The following is an 18,886-nucleotide window of genomic DNA, read 5'->3' as shown; positions in this document are numbered from 1 at the left end:
CAATCTTTTAAATTGAAGACATTTTTCTACCGTATTGTTCTCATTTCACTAAAAGCTGGCAAAAACTTATCTTGTACTGGCAGTAGGTGTTAACCTAGAGTCTAGAATCTACTACTTTCATTATTACAAGCAAATATTCTTTTCATTTATCTTTACATATAGGTGTTATCATTCTATCAGGAAAGATGACAAAAAATATTTTATTGAATTCTTAAGTAGAAGGGAAACAATGAAGATTACAGCTCAGGATGCCAGTTTATTCTAAAAACTGGAATCTCAAGTATTTGAGATTCCTGACTGAAGTATTTGGACTAAGGGCTATAGAATATGTATTGTTCTTCCCTGTTCTTCCCATTTTTTTTTTTTTTTTTTTTTTTTTTTTTTTTGGTACCAGGGATTGAACTCAGGGGCACTCAACCACTAAGCCACATCTCCAGTCCTATTTTGTATTTTATTTAGAGACAGGGTCTCACTGAGTTGCTTAGCGCCTCGCTTTTTCTGAAGCTGGCTTTGAACTCACAGTCCTCCTGCCTCCGGGATTACAGGCGTGGCATCACCAAGACAGGATCCATATATTCTTCTTTTTTTAGTTGTCTTTGGATCATTATTTTATTTATTTACATATGATGCTGAGAATCAAACCCAGTACCTCACACATGCTAGGCAAGTGCTCTATCACTGAGCCACAACTCCAGACCTCCATATATTCTTTAGAATCTGGATCAATACTGTAATGGACAACTACTCCTGACAGTTAAGAGAAGTTAACTGGACAATGAACATTAAGTTGAATCAACTTGTTCAGATACATGAACAAAGCTTTTATCATGATTTTACCTAGGGCCTTATGTGTATTTCACTAGCGCACTACCACTGAGCTACACCCCCAGTCCTTTTTTGGTTGTTTTTAATTATTATTATTTTTTAAATTCTAAGTACTTATCAATTTCATTTGGGAACAGGAAAAATGTGAACATTTCAGAGTAATCGTAGTAAAGTAATATGTGGTATTGAAATTTTTTTCATTATCTTTGATATGTAATTTTTTTCATACATGTATATTGGTAATATTTCATTCTGCCATCCTTCCCATCCCCACTGCCCCACCCTTCCCCTCACTCCCTTCTGCATAATCCAAAATTCTTTTAGTCTTCCCTACCCTCCCATTATACATCAGAGAAAACATTTGGTCTTTGGCTTTTGGGGATTGGCTTATTTCACTTAGCATGATATTCTCCAGTGCCATCCATTTACCTGCAAACGCCCTAATTTCATTCTTTAAAGCTGAGTAATTGTCCACTGTGTAGATGAACTACATTTTCTTTACCCATTCATCTGTTGAAGAGCAGCTAGGTTGGTTCTACAGTTTAGCTATTGTGAATTGAGCTGCTATAAACATTGATGTGCCTAGCCCTTTTTTGAGACAGGGTCTCAATTGCAGTCTGGCCTGGACTTGCAATCCTCCTGCCTCAGTCTCCTGAGTCACTGGCACATGCCACAGCACCTTGTTTAAGGAAGGTTTTTTAAAGGTCTGAAATAATTTTTTCCATTGCTACCCAGCAAAGGCTTTCCTGGCCAGAGTATTACCACCACTCCCAAGGCTGAAGCATCAACTTGTCCTAACAGACAGTAAAATTCTCACAGAGCCTAATTTACCAAGTAACTCAGTTAGGCACTTCAATTTGGCATTGTGTGAAGTTGAGGGTATTTTCAGAACCAAGTTTTTGAGAAGTTAAGGAAGTTCCTAAAATTATGCATCATTTTCAGGTACACCTAGAACATTGGAGGCTTATTTCTAGATGTGACAGTTATCTCCATTTTTGTAATACACCTGTGGGTTGTTTCTAAAATGTTAAAACACTCCCAAGATCAACTAGTGATTTAAAATGTTACTGCTCAGGGTTATGATGCACACCTTTTTCAATGAATTTCTAGGTGCAGATGGATACCTTTGTTTTATATGTGGTACTGAGGATCAAACCCAATGCCTCACATATGCTAAGCAAGCACTCTTACCACTGAGGTACAATCCCAGCCCTGTGATGCACACCTTAATCTCAGCTATTTCAGAGGTTGAGGAAAGAGAACCCCAGATTTAAGGGTAGAAAGGGTAACTTGCTGAGACCATCTCAAAATAAGGGCTGGAATGTAGCTCAGTGGTAGAATACCCTTGAGTTCAATCCCTAGTACTGCAAAGAACACATCTTTCAGTGCACTTGATGTTTTAGTACCAGGAATTACTTTCCCACTATAAACTTGAAAAAACCAGGAAGGTTTCCTCAACTTCTCTTTCTTATGTCTTCCCCATGACATTTTTATCCCAGGTTGAGAACTTCATTGCATTTAATTGGTGGTTACCTGATCTCCAAGTACCCCCAAATTTTTGTCTATTAAAAATCATAAATGGGCAAGCACAAGGCCCTGGGTTCAATCCCCAGCACTGCAAAAAAAAATAAAATAAATGAGCTGCTTTGTATTTAGTGGTATAGCAGCAAAAAACTGCTTACCTAAGCCAAGAATGAGCATTTTTACCAAGTACCAAAAACCTCATTTGTAGCAATGTCTACAAGTCATTAACCCTCCACGGAAGAAACCCTTATTTCTGGCCCATCTCACCAAAACCAGCAAGTTGCCTTAAGTCAGGATATCCTCATAACCTCTTCTGAGCAGTTCTCCCCCAGACTTCTTTCAATTCAGTGACTGGTGTTCCATTTGCTTCCTGGCTTATAAATTAAAATTTATACAGCATAGTAATGGGATTAGGTTTCTACTTCACTACCCTGAATAAGTATTTGCTTATAATTCACTGGATAGCAATAGACACACATCTCCAGCAAGAAGACTTCAAAGTACTTATACCACCAAACAACTTCAACCAAATTTGCTATCGCCCTAAGTGTGTGATTAGCTATAGGCAGGCATGTTTGTTTCCCCTCCATGTGAAAAAAGGTCCATGTTGTTTATTTACATGCTTGTCACCATTTTAGTGGGACAAAAGCTCCCACCCCTTAGCACAATCAAGTGTCAATTTTGGCCACATTACCAACTTCAAAGTGAAACCCTCATCCCAACACCATTTTAACTAGTTAAGAGGTTGTAACATCACTAGAAAATTTCATGACAACAGACACCAAATATGCTACCATGCAACAAAACTTTATTAACATTTTGGACAGGTTCAGCTATTACTGAAACTGGTAATTTCTAAACTTAAATTGGGGCAAATGGCTACGTGCAGCATAATACTATCACTGCACACCATGAATGCAGACAGAAGAATTAACAGCCACCCCTCAGGCGCAGGACCAGGTGCAGGGTGGACTCCTTCTGGATGTTGTAGTCAGAAAGAGTGCGGCCATCTTCCAACTGCTTGCCTGCAAAGATGAGCCTCTGCTGGTCAGGGGGAATGCCTTCTTTATCCTGGATCTTGGCCTTCACATTCTCAATGGTGTCACTGGGCTCCACCTCCAGGGTGATGGTCTTGCCAGTCAGGGTCTTCACGAAGATCTGCATACCACCCCTCAGGCGCAGGACCAGGTGCAGGGTGGATTCCTTCTGGATGTTGTAGTCAGAAAGAGTGCGGCCATCTTCCAGCTGCTTGCCTGCAAAGATGAGCCTCTGCTGGTCAGGGGGAATGCCTTCTTTATCCTGGATCTTGGCCTTCACATTCTCAATGGTGTCACTGGGCTCCACCTCCAAGGTGATGGTCTTGCCAGTCAGGGTCTTCACGAAGATCTGCATACCACCCCTCAGGCGCAGGACCAGGTGCAGGGTGGACTCCTTCTGGATGTTGTAGTCAGAAAGAGTGCGGCCATCTTCCAGCTGCTTGCCTGCAAAGATGAGCCTCTGCTGGTCAGGGGGAATGCCTTCTTTATCCTGGATCTTGGCCTTCACATTCTCAATGGTGTCACTGGGCTCCACCTCCAGGGTGATGGTCTTGCCAGTCAGGGTCTTCACGAAGATCTGCATACCACCCCTCAGGCGCAGGACCAGGTGCAGGGTGGACTCCTTCTGGATGTTGTAGTCAGAAAGAGTGCGGCCATCTTCCAGCTGCTTGCCTGCAAAGATGAGCCTCTGCTGGTCAGGGGGAATGCCTTCTTTATCCTGGATCTTGGCCTTCACGTTCTCAATGGTGTCACTGGGCTCCACCTCCAAGGTGATGGTCTTGCCAGTCAGGGTCTTCACGAAGATCTGCATTTTGACCTATAATTTAAAATGGAAAGTGTCATCTCAAGATTAATCTACTTTAATATTAAAAAAAAAAAACTCTTCAAATATTTTTCCAAAATGCCTTAAAAACACGTTGCTGTGATAGACCTCTTGCCTAATACACAGAATTCAATCCCCAGTAAAAGGTGTGGGGGGGATGCCAACATTAATCTCTCAAACCTACCTCCCTACTTCAAATTTCACTACACTATTCACTTAATACAAAATTCGTTCTCAGTCAGTGGTTTTTTTTTTATCGGTACTAGGGACTGAACCTAGGTATGCTTAACTACTGAACCACATCCATAACCCTTTAAAATATATATTTTTAGTTCTAGACAGACATTTTTATGTGGTGCTGAGGCTCGAACCCAGTGCCCCACACATGCTATGCAAGTGCTCTATCGCTGAGCCAAAACCACAGTCCCATTCACGACCCTTTTTGAGACAAGTCTCATAAAGTAGCTGAGGTTTGGCCTTAAAATTGCAATCCTGGCCTCAGCCCCCGGAGTAGATGCGATGATAGTCGTAAGCCACGGTACCCGGCTGTCATTAGTGGTTTCAACTTAAAATCGTTAGAAAAGCCAAAGCGCTTTGTAAACTAGCACCCCCTTCTTCCCTGTTGTTCCGGTAGCGCCCCTCCCCCGCACTAATTTCCCCGAGTGAAGACAAAAATCCTACCCAAGACCTCAAACCCCCATAAAACAGGGGAAGCACGTTTCCCACATTGAGATCCGATAACTAAAGATTTCCGGAAATCATGGAAGACTACCTTTTTTCCACCTTCCCCCTCTGAAATAAATGCGATGGAATCTCCATCGGTTAAGTGTCAGTTAGTCTTCGCCGGCGCCCGCCAGCAGCTCCCGCCACAAACGAGGCCCCTCTCTCCCGGAAAGGGTAGTGCCGCGTCACGTCACCTAGCCCTCCCCTCCCCCATCCCTCCCTAGGCCCCCTCAACTAGGCCCAATAAACCGCCACCGTGACCTCACTCAAGCCCCCTCTCCCATACTACCAGATCCAGAACTCCGCAGATCAGTACCTGTTATCGAATGCGAAGAGGCCTCCAACCAGCCACGTCGCCCAACTCCAACGCAGTGAACCACCGCTCCACAAAGCCTCTAGCCACTGAATACGCCGCTACGGCGGAGCTGAAATTTATGCAACGTCTGTTGCGTCACTTATCACCTCTACGTAGTCGTTGTCTCCGCGCGCCGCTGAAAGTAGTTCCTTCAGCTCCACATCCCGCGGCGCGTTAGACTTTCAACTGAGCCCCAAATTCCTCCCAGTAGAAATAAAGGATTCTAAAAAGTTACATTTCTTCTCCTTCTGGTGCTCTATCTCCTACTTTACAAAAAAGTGGAAAAATCACCAGGCGGATGAATCCGAGTTCAAGGAACCTTCTTCGAAAGCTCTGGAAACTTCCTTGCGGCGCCTGCGCTGATTGGTGAGGCGGTGAAGGTGAAGCGGGCGCTGATTGGTAGGGGACGCGGCGGTTCTATTGTTGCTGGGCTTCAGTAGTCGTTAGGAGCTGACTTTGCTAAGTAACTGAGTGCGCGTGCGCCATGGAGAAACACCTTCCCTAAAGACGGGTATTTCCAGCCGGAAGTGGGGGCTGAATGTCGTTTCTCCTTCAAAACGAAGTTTCGCTGTGTTGTCGGTTGGGAAGCACGACTTCCCTTTTCACGCCTTAAGGAAGGCGCCGCCTTCACACTCAGAATTAGCTTTTAGGTACTTTGTTTTAATCCTAAATCTGTAAGTCTAGACTCCGGAGTGGGGCTTTGTCCGGGGACACCGCCCCCTTGCAGAGGCCCATCCAGAAAGGAGAGCTCGAGCTCAAGGTGACATGCTGGGGGTTTTGGATCGGGCAGCGGTAATACATGTAAATCCTTTTTCCTCCCCAGTGTATCACCTCACTGTTAGGAAGAAGGAGAAATGTGGATAGGGGAGCCGAAAGCCCGTTTCAAGAGATGGAGAGTCCATCCACAAGAAAGTATTTCTTCCTTTGAGGTGCTTACTTTTGCAAGAGAAGCAAAAGCAGGAGTTAAGCAGCTAGGACCAGACGACTGGTTTCCCTATACTCTGGGGGTGACCGCACGTCCCGCAAGGAGATAACCCCATTTGAGTGAGTAAGGCAGGGTGTTTGGATCACGGTTTCTGGCAGAGTCATGGGTGGAATGTAAACGAACATAAAAATGTTTTTTTTCTTCAAGAATATCACGCAGAGTAAGTCACTTATAAATTTGCATGTTAGTACAAATTAGGTATATTTCACTAAGAAAAGGTTACTAGTCATTAAGTTGTCACCGGTTAAGCCCTAACATTAAGACTGGATCAGTAAACACGTACTTAATGCCTAGATCATTTTAAGTTAAAATGATTTTCTGCTGAGCGAAAGAAAAAGTTTAAATTTGAAAGTTGATTCAAATGATTTGGAGCTAATTTATAAAATGTATATTATACAAAGTATGATTTCTCAATTTTGTTAGCCTAACAGTGAGTTAGAACTTGGTTCACCAACCAGCAGCTCCTGAGTCATGCATATTGATCAACTGATTGAGCTAGAGTGCCTGTCTCGTGACCAGTGTGATGATTTCACTGAGGTTCTAGCAGTTGCCAGAACTTAACTCATATTGCTTGCTGGTTTAATATTTCCCAAGGTAGGTCAATTGGTAACTTCAACACAACCAAATGTTTTTAAAAGGAAAGTATATGCTATCATGGTACAATAAATAAGATCAACTTTTTAGGTTTGTAGACAAAACTTTTAGTAATATCATTTCTGGTAATAAAGTGCAAAAGTTAATTTGTAAGCAAATTACATAAAACAGTATTTGTCACTATGCTCATGTTCGCTTAATAAAGTGGAGTTTTCTCTTGTTCACCTGAAAAACAAAAAGTTGTGACAGTCTGAAGTCACTAAAACAAAGCAGAAAGACATTTAATCTCCATATGAATGTTTTTTGTCTAGGCTTACCTTGAAACTGAAGAGGAATTGATTCTGAAATTCTAAGTGATTTTACCTGGCTACATGTCTCCTACTAAAAATCTGCAAGAAAACTGGTTTCAATTAAAAATGCACAGTTGTTTCCTTGACATCATCAGGTAATATTTAAAATACAGTGTTAGTCTGTGGTTTGTAATTTTTGTATTTCACATTTGACTGTTTATCCGAAATCAATTATGAGATTTATGCCTAATTTATTATAAGCAAGTTGAAATTTTGATATTGAATGCCCAGATGAATGCAGCAAAATTCTTTACAGTCTTCATAAATCTATCCATATCAAAATAGCTCCTTCAGAGCTGGTGAAGGAACTTAGTAGAAGAGTGCTTCCTTAGTATGAATGAAACCCTGGGTTTAATCCCCACTCTTACTAAAACTAAATAAAATAAATAGCTGCTTTAAAATGTTTTTATTATGAAAGTCTGTATACATACATGAAAATTAAGATAACAAGTACTGTATAACCGTAAATTTGCTTGAGCTTTAAATTTCTTTCTTTTGCTCATTTTTTTCTTTTTGCATTGCTGGGCATTGAACCCAGGAGTGGTCTATGACTGAGCTACACCCCCAGCTCTCTTTGTTTGTTTTTTGACATAGGGTCTCCCTAACTGTTGAGGCTGGCTTCAAACTTGAAATCCTCCTGCCTCAGCCTCCCAAGTAACTGGGATTACAGGTGGGTGCCACTGCATCGAACAATTTTTTCATTTTTAAGTGGGGTAAAAAACATGTAAAATTGACCACCTTAACCATTTTTATTGATATAGTTTGGTAGTATTAACTATGTATATATTATTGTACAACAGATCTCAAGAACTTTTTCACTTTGTAAAACAAACACTATACAGTGTAAACAACTCCCCTTTTCCCTGCCCTTCCCACCTCTGGCAACCATCATTCTGCTTTCTCTTTACCAGTTTGACGGCTTTAGATACCTCATGTAGTATTCATCTTTTTGTGACTATTTTCATTTAGCATAAGGTCATTGAGGTTCATCCAGGTTGTAGCATGTGACAGAATTTCCTTCTTTTTTAAGACTCATATTCCTTTGTATATACATACCACATTTTTTTTGTCTGTTCACCTGCCGATGGCTATTTGGTTGTTTTCACCCTTTGGCTAATTCTGAATAATGTTGCTTTGAACATGGGTGTACAAATATCCACTTCAGTTCCTCCTTTCAGATCTTTTGGCATATATACCCAGAAGTAGATGGTCTCCAGAGGTTCTTTAAGGTTATTAGAAATAGGCTACAAATCTTGTGCTAAGCTACCCAAGTAACCAAGGTAAAGAGATAAACATTAGACATGAATCAGTGTCCCAAGCTATGTGTGGTTGCATGTACCTTGTAGTCCTAGCTACTCAGCTGAGGCAGGGGGATTGGGAGTTCAAGACCCAGTCTTGGCAACATAGACCGCCCCCCCCAAAAAAAAAAAAAAAAAAAAAGAAATCACACCATCCCTAATATACAGACAGAATTATTTATTGCTCAAGAGAAATAATTTTTTTCTTTTGAATTGAACCCAGGACCTTGAGCATGCTAGGCAAGTGCTCTATCACTGACCTATACTTCCAGCCCCTATCCCTGAAACAGAACTTTTTCTTTCTCTCTGATTTTATTTATTTATTTTTTGGTACTGGGGATTGGAAGGAACACTCTACTACTGAGCTACATGCCCAGCCCTTTTTTATTTTAAGACAAGGTCTTGCTGAGTTGCTTAGGATGACCTGAAACTTCTGTTCTTCCCACTTCAGCCTCTGGAGCAACTGGAATTACAGGCATGTGCCAACACCCCTGGCATGAAACAGAACTTTTTGTGAGAGAAATGTCTCGTATAAGTTCTTACAAAGAACACTTCATGATGAGTGTTTGAAACCCTATATAACCCTCTAATGGAGAGAATCAAGAATTTTACTATAGCTGTTCCCTTTGATATAGACCAGCCCTTGGTATAGACCAGTACTTGGTATAGATCAACTGTTCTATGACTATTCAAACCAGTTTTTTCAATATCTCAGATACTATGGTTTGGAACAGGGGTAAAAATGTTGGGGTAAATAGATGGACCATAGTCTATCTACTATTGGTGCTCTTTCAAAAGTAATCTTCATTAAAAATGGGACAGAAGAGCTCTCTCCAGGAGCAAATTCAAATGCCTTAGGTATTCAAGCTTGTCTTCTTTGTACTCCTTGCAAATATCTCACCTGACCAGTCATCTGTGCTACCAACACAACTTGAAGCCTGTTCCAAAGTAGTTCACCATCCATTTAAACATAAAACATGGAAGTAACTCTACAATCATATGAAAAACACTGTAATAGAGGAGTGTATAAGAAACAATGATGGCATAAAGGATATGCTCATCTGCAGCTGGTAGGGATGCGGGGGGGGGGGGTCACTTTTCTGGAGAATTCACCAGGAATGCCAAGGTAAGGTTCACACCCCTTGGAGGCACCACTCCAATGTAGGGTGATACCCATATAGGGTCCCTCTTTAAGAGTTTACTGGGACACCTTCTTATCGCACCATCACTGGATCCCTAGGTATGTAGTAGATGGCTTTTCAGATGTCTTTTTTGATTTAGGGCTCCTAGCTACTAAGCACCATACAATCTACAGTGGGCATCTTTCATTACTGGAGAATCTAGGAACTCAGTTCACACCACTTAGTACCTATCACTTTCCTATTTTCTATTATTCTTGGAATAAAATCCAAATTCCTTACCATAGCATGCATCCTTCTCAACTTTTAACTCCCTTCAGATCACCTTCAGTCACCTTCATTCTGCCAGACAACCTTCCAGATAACCAAGCTCATCCTGATCTTGGCTTGTGTTACTCCTTTTGCTTCAACTTCATTCTCTTTTTCTCATCAACCAGGTTTCACCTCAGAGGTGCCCTACACAGAGGCCTTCTTTATCCATCCACCATACTACACTGAATATTCTTTTAGTGCTTTTGTAGCATTTATCAACAACTGAAATTATCTGGGAAAGTTGCAACTCTTAAAAATGGAGTCAGGAGTCCAGAAAGAAGAGCCTTCACGCATGAAATACCCATACTAGGCCTTATTATAGAAGATTTCTGTGAATACTGTTCTGTAATGGAACCTTTTTTTTTTTTTTTTTTTTTTTTTTAATGGTGCTAGGGATCGAACCTAGGGTCTTCCACATGCTAGGCAAGTACTCTACCTCTGAGCCATGGCCCAGCTCTTTAATGGAACTTATTACAGGAAATTTCTGAGAACTGATAAGCCCTTTGCACAAGGACATTTGCCTAGTGATAGCTGTCTCCAGCAAGCTAAGCCAATCCCTGTAGCAAGTCCTTATAACTAATAATTTTTATTACAAATCAACTTATGAGGACTATACCTTTAAGTCTTGCTTTCATTCCAACTCCCTCAAATGTGCATATGATATATCATAACATGGATATCCTAGATTACATTCACCTGCTGTTCCTAAATAAACTCATTTGATATAGAGAACCTGTGGAGTTTCTTTTTAGGTTGACATATTCATTTACTCTCTACCTCCTGTAGGTTGGAAGTCAGCTTCATGAGGTTAGAAACTGTCTCATTCATGTCTGCCCAGATACAAGTTCTCCTTTTGAAAAGGAAATTTACCTTCATAAGGGAAATTTACTTTGGGAATAGTTGTCTACTTTGGGGATAACTGCCTTGTAGTATCCAGAAAGAGTTGTGCTTATAATGGATAAGCGCTAGCCAAATATTTCTAAGACATTAGGCAGCTGCTATTGCATGCATAAACTCAGATGTTTTTCAGAACCTTCTTGATACTTGTCTGGATTTGCTTCTTTTCATTTGTTCAACAAAATTGCCAAGTGCCTACTACCTTCTAGGCACAGGTGCACAGGTTAAGGCCATGAGAAGATAACAGATAAAGACAATGTTCCTGGTTCCTGGAGCTGACTTTCTAGTAGGGAGGCAGAGGAAACCAAATACATATCTAAAATGACACATGGTATTAGGTGCTATGGAGAAAAACAAAGCAATAATTCATGAAATAATGCTGCAGCTATTTCAGATGGTAAGATGGCCTCTGAAAAGGTGATTGAGCAAAGACCTGCTTAAAGTAAGAACGTATCCTGCAAATATGGACATAGGGTATTCCAGCAAAAACTATAAGGAATGTGCTTGACGGTCCAAGATGAATGGCAGAGTACTGTGTGGCACAGAGGAAGAGAGAACAAAGGAAATGAGTTGGGAGTGGAGGGAAGGTTTTAGTCGTGTGGATTGGTTTATAGGTGATGGTGAAGTTTGGATTTTATTCTAATTGTGCTGGGAAGCCCCCTTGTCTGTCTTGTTTAACATTGCATCCACAAGGCAGTACATAGCACATAAATACCAGGTTTTTTGTTTGTTTGTTTGTTTCAGATCAGTCTATAGAGTTAATACATGTCCAAAATTCCTACACGGTATTATGTATAACTTGAAATAAGAGTCCAAAATTTATATGGATGTGCAAAGGGCCAAGAATAGTCAAGAAAGTCTTGAAGAGCCAAGATAAACAAGATTTTTTTACATTATAAAGTTATAACAGGACAATGCTGGTGGCTCAAGATTAATGGAACAGAAGAGAACACAGAGAAAGAACATGGGTGTATAAAAACCTAATATACTAAGAATGGGGAAAGGAAGGAACTCTGGTGCTGGCACAGTTGGAAAAATGAAAATACATCAGTACTCTGTGCCATACCCAAAATTAAATTCTGGCGCAAATTCAAGGACTTCAAACATGAAAAGCAAAAGGCAGAACAATATCCTTTTTTTTTTTTTGGTGGCACTGGGGTTTGAATCTAGGGGTGCTCTACTGCTGAGCCATATCCCAGTCCTTTTAAATTATTTTTATTCTGAGACAGGGTCTTACCAAGTTGCCCAGGGTGGCCTCTAACTTGCATTCCTCCTGCCTTGGCCTTCAAGTAACTGGGATTACAAGCATGTACCACCACATCTGACCAAAACTGCATATCTATCTGTGTGTGTGTATGTGTTTGTGTATGTGCACGTGCGCTCGCAGAACTGGAAATGGAGTCCAAGGACATTTTACCACTGAGATACATTCCCAATCCTTTTTATTTTTTATTTTGAGACAGGGTCTTTCTCAGTTGCCGAGTGTCTTACTGAGTTGCCGAGGCTGACCTCACACTTGGGATCCTCCTACTTCAGCCTCCCAAGTCAGTGGAATTGCAGGTATCCACTACATTAACATTAAGGACTTCTCTTTATTAGTATGCCCAACAAAAAAAGTGACAAGACCAGCCATTCATTTGAAGAAGATACTTGCAACCTGTTTATTTGCAAGGATTTTTACTTATGATGAGGTTGTGCAATAAAGCATTCTACAATGATGGAAATGCTCTCTCTGTATTTGTACCATCCAAAAGCCATGAGCCATGTGAAGCTATTGAGCACTCAAAACATAGCTAGTGAGAGTGAGAATAATTTTAAATTGCATTTAATTTTAATCACATTTAGATTTAAATAGCTGCATAGAGTAGTAGCCTCCACATTGGACAGCACAGATCTAGAATATAGAAAGAACATAAAAGAGGAAATAGGGGGCTGGGGTTGTGGCTTAGTGGTGGAGCACTTGCCTGGCATGTGTGAGGCACTGGGTTTAATTCTCAGAACCACAAGTAGATAGATGAATAAAAAAATAAAGGTCCTTCAACAACTAAAATATATATATATATATATATATATAAATATAAAATAGGAAAAAGAATGGAAGAAACAACCAGTTGATCAACTGGATTAGTAATCGGGCATAGACAAATTGACAGGATACCACTTCACAACTTCCTAGTGGACCAAAAAAAATTAATTTTGAACAAGCCTAGGGTACTGGCACATGCCTGGAATCCTAGCTATTCAGGAGGCTGAGGTGGGAAGATTGTGAGTTTGAGGCCATCACAGGCAACATAGACACTCAAAAAAAATTTTTTAAATACTATCAAGTGTTGGGTGGGATGTGACCCAACAGGGGCTGTCACCCACAGTTGGCACAACAGTCTCAGAAGAATGCATGCAGTATTAGTTAACTTGTTCAAAAATAGACAAACCTCCTGGAGGCTTAGTATGTAGCTCAGTGGTAGAACACATGCATGCTCAAGGCCCTGGACTCACTCTCCAGTGCCAAAACCAAAAAAACCCCACAAGACTTAATAACATTACTTAAATATACATATATGTGTGATAACAGCACACTATGCAGTGTGGTGATAACATGGCAGGGGCAGGGGTTCAGGGAGAAGATGCCAGGGAACATCAGGGAAGCGGATAAAGCTCTACTCCATAACATGGTTGTACATTAATATTATTACTTGAGCTCTACATATACATTATGTATGTTAGTATAACAATAAAAAGTTTTTTAAAAAATCTTTTTCCTATGAGGGTAGAGACTGGGAGAAGAGGAAGGCAGGGAGAAGATTCCATCGAGGCCAGAGAATGTGGGAAGTTTAGGGCATCCAAGGTCATTGTCCGTCCTTGAGCTCTGCCACTTGGCAGCTGTGTGAGGGGGAGTTAAGTAACTGATTAGTTTTATCATGAAAACATGGACAGGGCTGGGGAGATAGCTCAGTTGGTAGTGAGGCCCTGGGTTCAATCCCCAGCACCACCAAAAAAAAAAAAAAAAAAAAAAGAAAAGAAAAAAAAGAAGATATGGACAATAATAGTGTCTGCCCTGTGAGGTCTGTTAGACAAAGCATACAAAGTGCTGCTCAGCACAGTGCCTGATACTAAGCACTTGGAACCACCACATAGGGCTGTGCAGGAAGAATTCAGTTAGAAGCATTGACAAAGATTCTTTGGTCAAATTAGGCTTCTGAATGTTTTCCTAGGCCCATCTGTGTGCTTCTTTGTAAAATTCAATTTTAGCAAAAGAACCCTGCTAGGTCAATTTATCCAGAACCTCCTCTTTTGTATGTAATTGTCCTTGAACTAATCCTTATCCCTCACCATCCCCCAAGTGATGTCACCCTGGCCTGTCTTTAGTAAGAATCTTGTTAGGTCAGTTTAGCCAGAACCTCCCTTAAACCTGATATTTTCTCTTAGTAATTTTCATTCACCCACTCCACTTTGCTCCTTGGCTATAAATTCCCCCATGTTGATGCTGTGTTTGGAATTGAGATATATTTCTCTCCCTACTTCAAGACCCAGTTGCAGTGGTCCCTACACCTATCTTGATGGTCTGGAAAAAATTTTACTTCCTGTTCTTTGACAAATGTCATTGAACATTCTTTTCTTTAATAGCATGAGTCAACTTGCTAGGTTGTCTTTCCAGAGGAGACTTATTTTTTCTAATTGTCACAAAGATGAATGATAACCCTGCAACTGCTCAGAAAATAGCATTTACCAAAGGCAATTTGATAGGAGGGATATACATATTGAGATAATACCAGGAAAAGAAATGAAGCCTGTCACATGATCTGAGAAATTTGGGGACAGTGGTTGAAAGAGGACAGGCTAGCCAGTCCTTCTTAACCTCTGTCACATTCTTTTCTCCCTGATAGGTAGCTGGAGTATTTTGCCTGTGTGCAAAATGGTGCTCAACTGTTTTAACTGCTTGTTATTATGCCTTTCTAGTCTGCATGGCAAGGGCCTCCTGCCACCTAGTGGCTATTGTGGATTTTACACACCCCCAGGAGCTAAACAGCTGAGCTGTTTAGAGGGAGCCTTACCATATATATATAACTCATCTCGAGCACAGAGAAATCATATCTGAAAAGGTTACTGTTTTTATTTTTTTATTGGTGTATTATAATTACACATAATAGTGCAGTTCATTGTGCATATTCATACATGCATATAACAATTCGATTAATCTCATTCCCCAGTACCATCCCTTTCCTTTCCCTCCAGAGCAGTTATTTACTTGCTTATGAACCTATTTTTCTTTCTTTCTTCTTTTTTTTTTTATAAGTACTGAGGATTGAACGTTCACTGGGTGTGTTGGCGAACATCTGTAATCCCGGCAGCTTCAAAGGCTGAGGCAGGAGGATCACAAGTTCAAAGCTAGCTGCAGCAACTTTGTGAGACCCTAAGCAACCTAATGAGACCCTATTTCAAAATAAAAAAGGATTAGGGATGTGGCTCAGTGATTAAGCACCCCTGGATTCTATCCCTGATACCCAGAAATAAATAAAATAAAATTTTAGGTGTCACTAAATTGCCAGGCTGACCTTGAACTTGCAAGCTCAAGGCTCTGAACTTCAAGGCTTTGTCTCAGCCTCTCAAGTAGCTGAGATTACAGATATGCACGACCAGGCCCTGCATGATTCTATAGTTCTATCTGTCCTGTTCCCTAAATCAGAATTTATAGAGCAGTGTTTTGGAGAAAACAAATTGAATACACTATCCTGTGTTTAGATTTCCTTTTTGTAAAATCCTGTACAAATTTACCAGGGTTTTTTGATTTGTCCTTTTAGATTTGTCTTGACTTTCATTTTGTTAGCACATAGCATGGATTTATTTCTCATATCTTGAGTCACCAGAGACCTTAGCCTATTGGTTTTGGGAGCCTAAACTAGAACCAGAAATACTCATTTAAACTCATGTGTGTGTGTGTGGGTATGGGTGTGGTACTGGGAATTAACCCAGGGCCTCAGACATGCTAGGCCAAGTGTTCTACCACTGAGTTACATCCCCAGCCGAGACTTTTTAAAATTGTGGTAAAATACAATAGGTATAAAATTTACCTTTTCTACCTTTATTGTTGTTGCTTGTTTTGAGTCAGGGCCTCATTATGTTGCCAAGTCTGGCCTTGAACTTGTAATCCTCCTACCTCAGCCAATCATAACTGGGATTACAGATGTGCACCACCATGCCATTTAACCATTTTAGGTGTACATTTCAGTGGCTCTCAGTATATTGACATCTTCGTGCAACTATCCATCTCCAGAATTTTTTTTCCCCATCATCCTCTACTAAAAGTCTATACCCATTACTACTTTATTTTGTTTTGTTTACAGGAGTGTGGATCAAACCCAGGGCCTCGAACAAGACTATCCATTAAACACTAACTTCCCATTCTCCCTTTCCTAAGCCCCTGGCAACTACCATTTAAATTTTGTCTCTGTGAATTTGACTTATTAGGTACAAAAATATCCACTTGATTTTCAGGAGTGGGCTCTTATATTGTGAATCTGCTGCTATGTTATATATCTGCAGTGTGTAAACTATAAGGCATTCTCTTTTTTACTTGTGCCTTAAAATCCAGGAAGAATTTCTTTATTGTAAATTAACTACACATAATATAAAATTTACTACTATAAACTTTTAACTGTACAATTCAGTGGCATTAAGTACATTCACATGTTGTGCAACCATTGCCATTATCCATTTTTAGAACTTTTTCAACAGCCCAAACAGAAACTCTGTACCCATTAAATAGTAACTTCCCATTCCCTTTTCCCCAACCCACTGGCAACCTATTCTACTTTCTTAATGAATTTGAATCCAGGCAGAATGTAATGTCACATCTGGTAGTAAGTGTTGCTCATGTTAGATTGGCTGCAGAAGTGGATAGGTTTCCTGTTGTCCACATGGGACACTTAAGTTCAGAAAACAGCCTATATTAAATAGAAGTTATGATTTAGCAAGTTTAATCAAAACCTACCCAAACTCATGTATCTAAAAGTATACAATATCCAAAGATAATGATGCAAATATTTCCCATCTAAGGGTTCAAGAAGATGGGGCTGTGGTTGGGGCTCAGTGGTAGAGCGCTTGCCTAGCATGTGTGAGGCACTGGGTTCGATTCTCAGCACCACATAAAATAAATGAATAAAGGTCTATCAACATCTTTAAAAATTTTTTAAAAAAGAAGATGTAAGATCCTGTGATAAGTCTTTGAGTTCATTCTGTTTTTGTAGTTTTCTTTTTCATTTCTAATGTATAAATGCATATTTTGTTTTTTCTTCTCTATCAGGCTTTGCAGGTATTCATCTTGTCAACATTCAGACAGGAGTGATTTTTTAAGAAGATGCACATCTGGGCAAAATGTCTGGACTCTGTGGGTAAAGGAAGAAATATACAAGTTTTCACATTGGAAGAAGAGACTTTGTTTTAAAAGGAAAACAAAACTAGCATTAGAATTCTCATTTGCTGTACTGAAAACTAGAAGGTAGTACAATAGCATCCTAAACCAAAGAGATAAACTGTAACTAGGAGTCAAAAATTCTGTTCCCAGACAAAATGTCATTCATCTTTTGGGGGGCAAAGCGAAGATAGTTATAGACATCAGGTGTTCAAAATACACTGATGTACCCTAACTGAGGTAAATAAAGTTCTCTAATGAACTGATAATTATATTAGAAACATGATCTGAAAGTAAGGTAGATGATGAGCACAGTACTTGTGAATAATTAGTCTTGTGATAAATATAGTAATTTTATCCAAATGAATAGTTGATTCATTCTGTAAACATTTTGGGCACCAGAATTAGTCCTTAGTGCTGTGGGTCCAGCCGAACAAAATTCATCAGGAACTCTTGGAGCTGACATTATATGACACTATTGAGATACTTTGAGAGTGTAAATGTTCAGGGAAGTGATCTTAAATATGAGGTATTCAAAGAGGGGCATAGGGGCCAATGACAAAGTAGAAAACTCTTCAAATTCTAAAATTTTATTCTATGGGAAGCAGGTGGGGGAATAAGCAGATAAAAATATTCAGAAACACTTATTGATCAATTTTGCAATATTACTAAAGGAATACAGGTTTCATCATAATTACTAGATATGAAAAGGGACACACCAGCATCATAGACTACAGAACTTCCAAATCAACAAAAGGACAAAAGGGTAAAAAGGAATGAAGAAAAACTTACATCTCAGTATAAAGAAAACAATTCAACAAGGCAAGATATAAACAAATTTATGAATAAAATAAAGCACAAAGATTCCAGTTCAATGACTGTTGTAAAGAACACAATTCTATTTTTATTAAAAATGTAAGGAGAATTTTAAAAGTTCATCTATTTATTTGCATTTGAAAGGATTAAAGATTGGAAAATAAGGGGGGCAGTGAAGGTAGATATAGATCATACAAATGCACACAGCAGAAGTAGAAATTTCCATCAGATACATTTGAAATCAGATGCACTCACAAGTGCAAAAAGGCCACTATTTAATAAAAGACATGACTGCATACATAATGTAAGATAATATATTTTCCATTTTTATTGAAGTCATAGTTGTTCATAAAGATGGAATAAGGCTCAGATGTGTTTGCACTAAACATGGCCAAAAGCATAAATAATCATTTTCAAACTTCGGCAAAGTAGGCCAAAAAATGGTGGGGACCATAGCACATGCCTGTAATCCCAGTGGCTTGGAAGGCTGAGGCAGCAGGATTGAAAGTTCAAAGCCACCCTCAGCAATTTAGCAAGGCTTAAAGCAATTCTGTGCGAGCCTGTCTCAAAATAAAAAATAAGGACTGGGGATGTGGCTCAGTGGTTAAATGCCCGAGGGGTGGAGAAAGCAAATCATAGAGGAATAATACAGTTTATAAGCTTGCTTTACCATAGAGAGCTTTCTAATTTTCAGTGAATATGTTCTTTCTGTTGACAGAAATTAGTTATGTATCTGGTTATAAAGGAAATGATAATAAATTTCATGGTGATTTTATAATACAGAACTTTAGAACCCAAT

At 39.8% G+C, this 18,886-nt stretch overlaps 1 protein-coding gene and 1 long non-coding RNA gene across 4 annotated transcripts; one reads left to right on the top strand and one right to left on the bottom strand.

Moving 5' to 3' along the window:
* Positions 1-3,135: 3,135 nt before the first annotated feature.
* On the bottom strand, positions 3,136-5,396 carry UBB (ubiquitin B). The gene is made up of 2 exons (XM_079131721.1): positions 5,249-5,396; positions 3,136-4,203 (listed from the first exon to the last, which is right to left on the bottom strand). Exon 2 carries the CDS (start codon positions 4,195-4,197, stop codon positions 3,280-3,282), a length of 918 nt encoding a protein of 305 aa, XP_078987847.1. The 5' UTR covers positions 4,198-4,203; positions 5,249-5,396; the 3' UTR covers positions 3,136-3,279.
* A 147-nt stretch (positions 5,397-5,543) lies between these two features.
* Positions 5,544-18,886, top strand: LOC306656490. 3 transcript variants are annotated; one of them, XR_013762521.1, is made up of 4 exons: positions 5,544-6,866; positions 7,178-7,311; positions 7,811-7,886; positions 17,164-18,886. It is a non-coding gene; the product is annotated as an uncharacterized lncRNA (long non-coding RNA). The 3 variants fall into 3 exon arrangements; XR_013762522.1 differs by having other exon boundaries at positions 5,544-7,311; positions 17,164-18,885; XR_013762523.1 differs by lacking the exon at positions 17,164-18,886 and adding an exon at positions 12,326-12,399 and having other exon boundaries at positions 5,544-7,311.

This window comes from Sciurus vulgaris, assembly GCF_902686455.1.
Source record: "Sciurus vulgaris genome assembly, chromosome: 3".
Taxonomy (NCBI): domain Eukaryota; kingdom Metazoa; phylum Chordata; class Mammalia; order Rodentia; family Sciuridae; genus Sciurus; species Sciurus vulgaris.
This window is presented reverse-complemented; position numbering and strand designations above follow the sequence as displayed.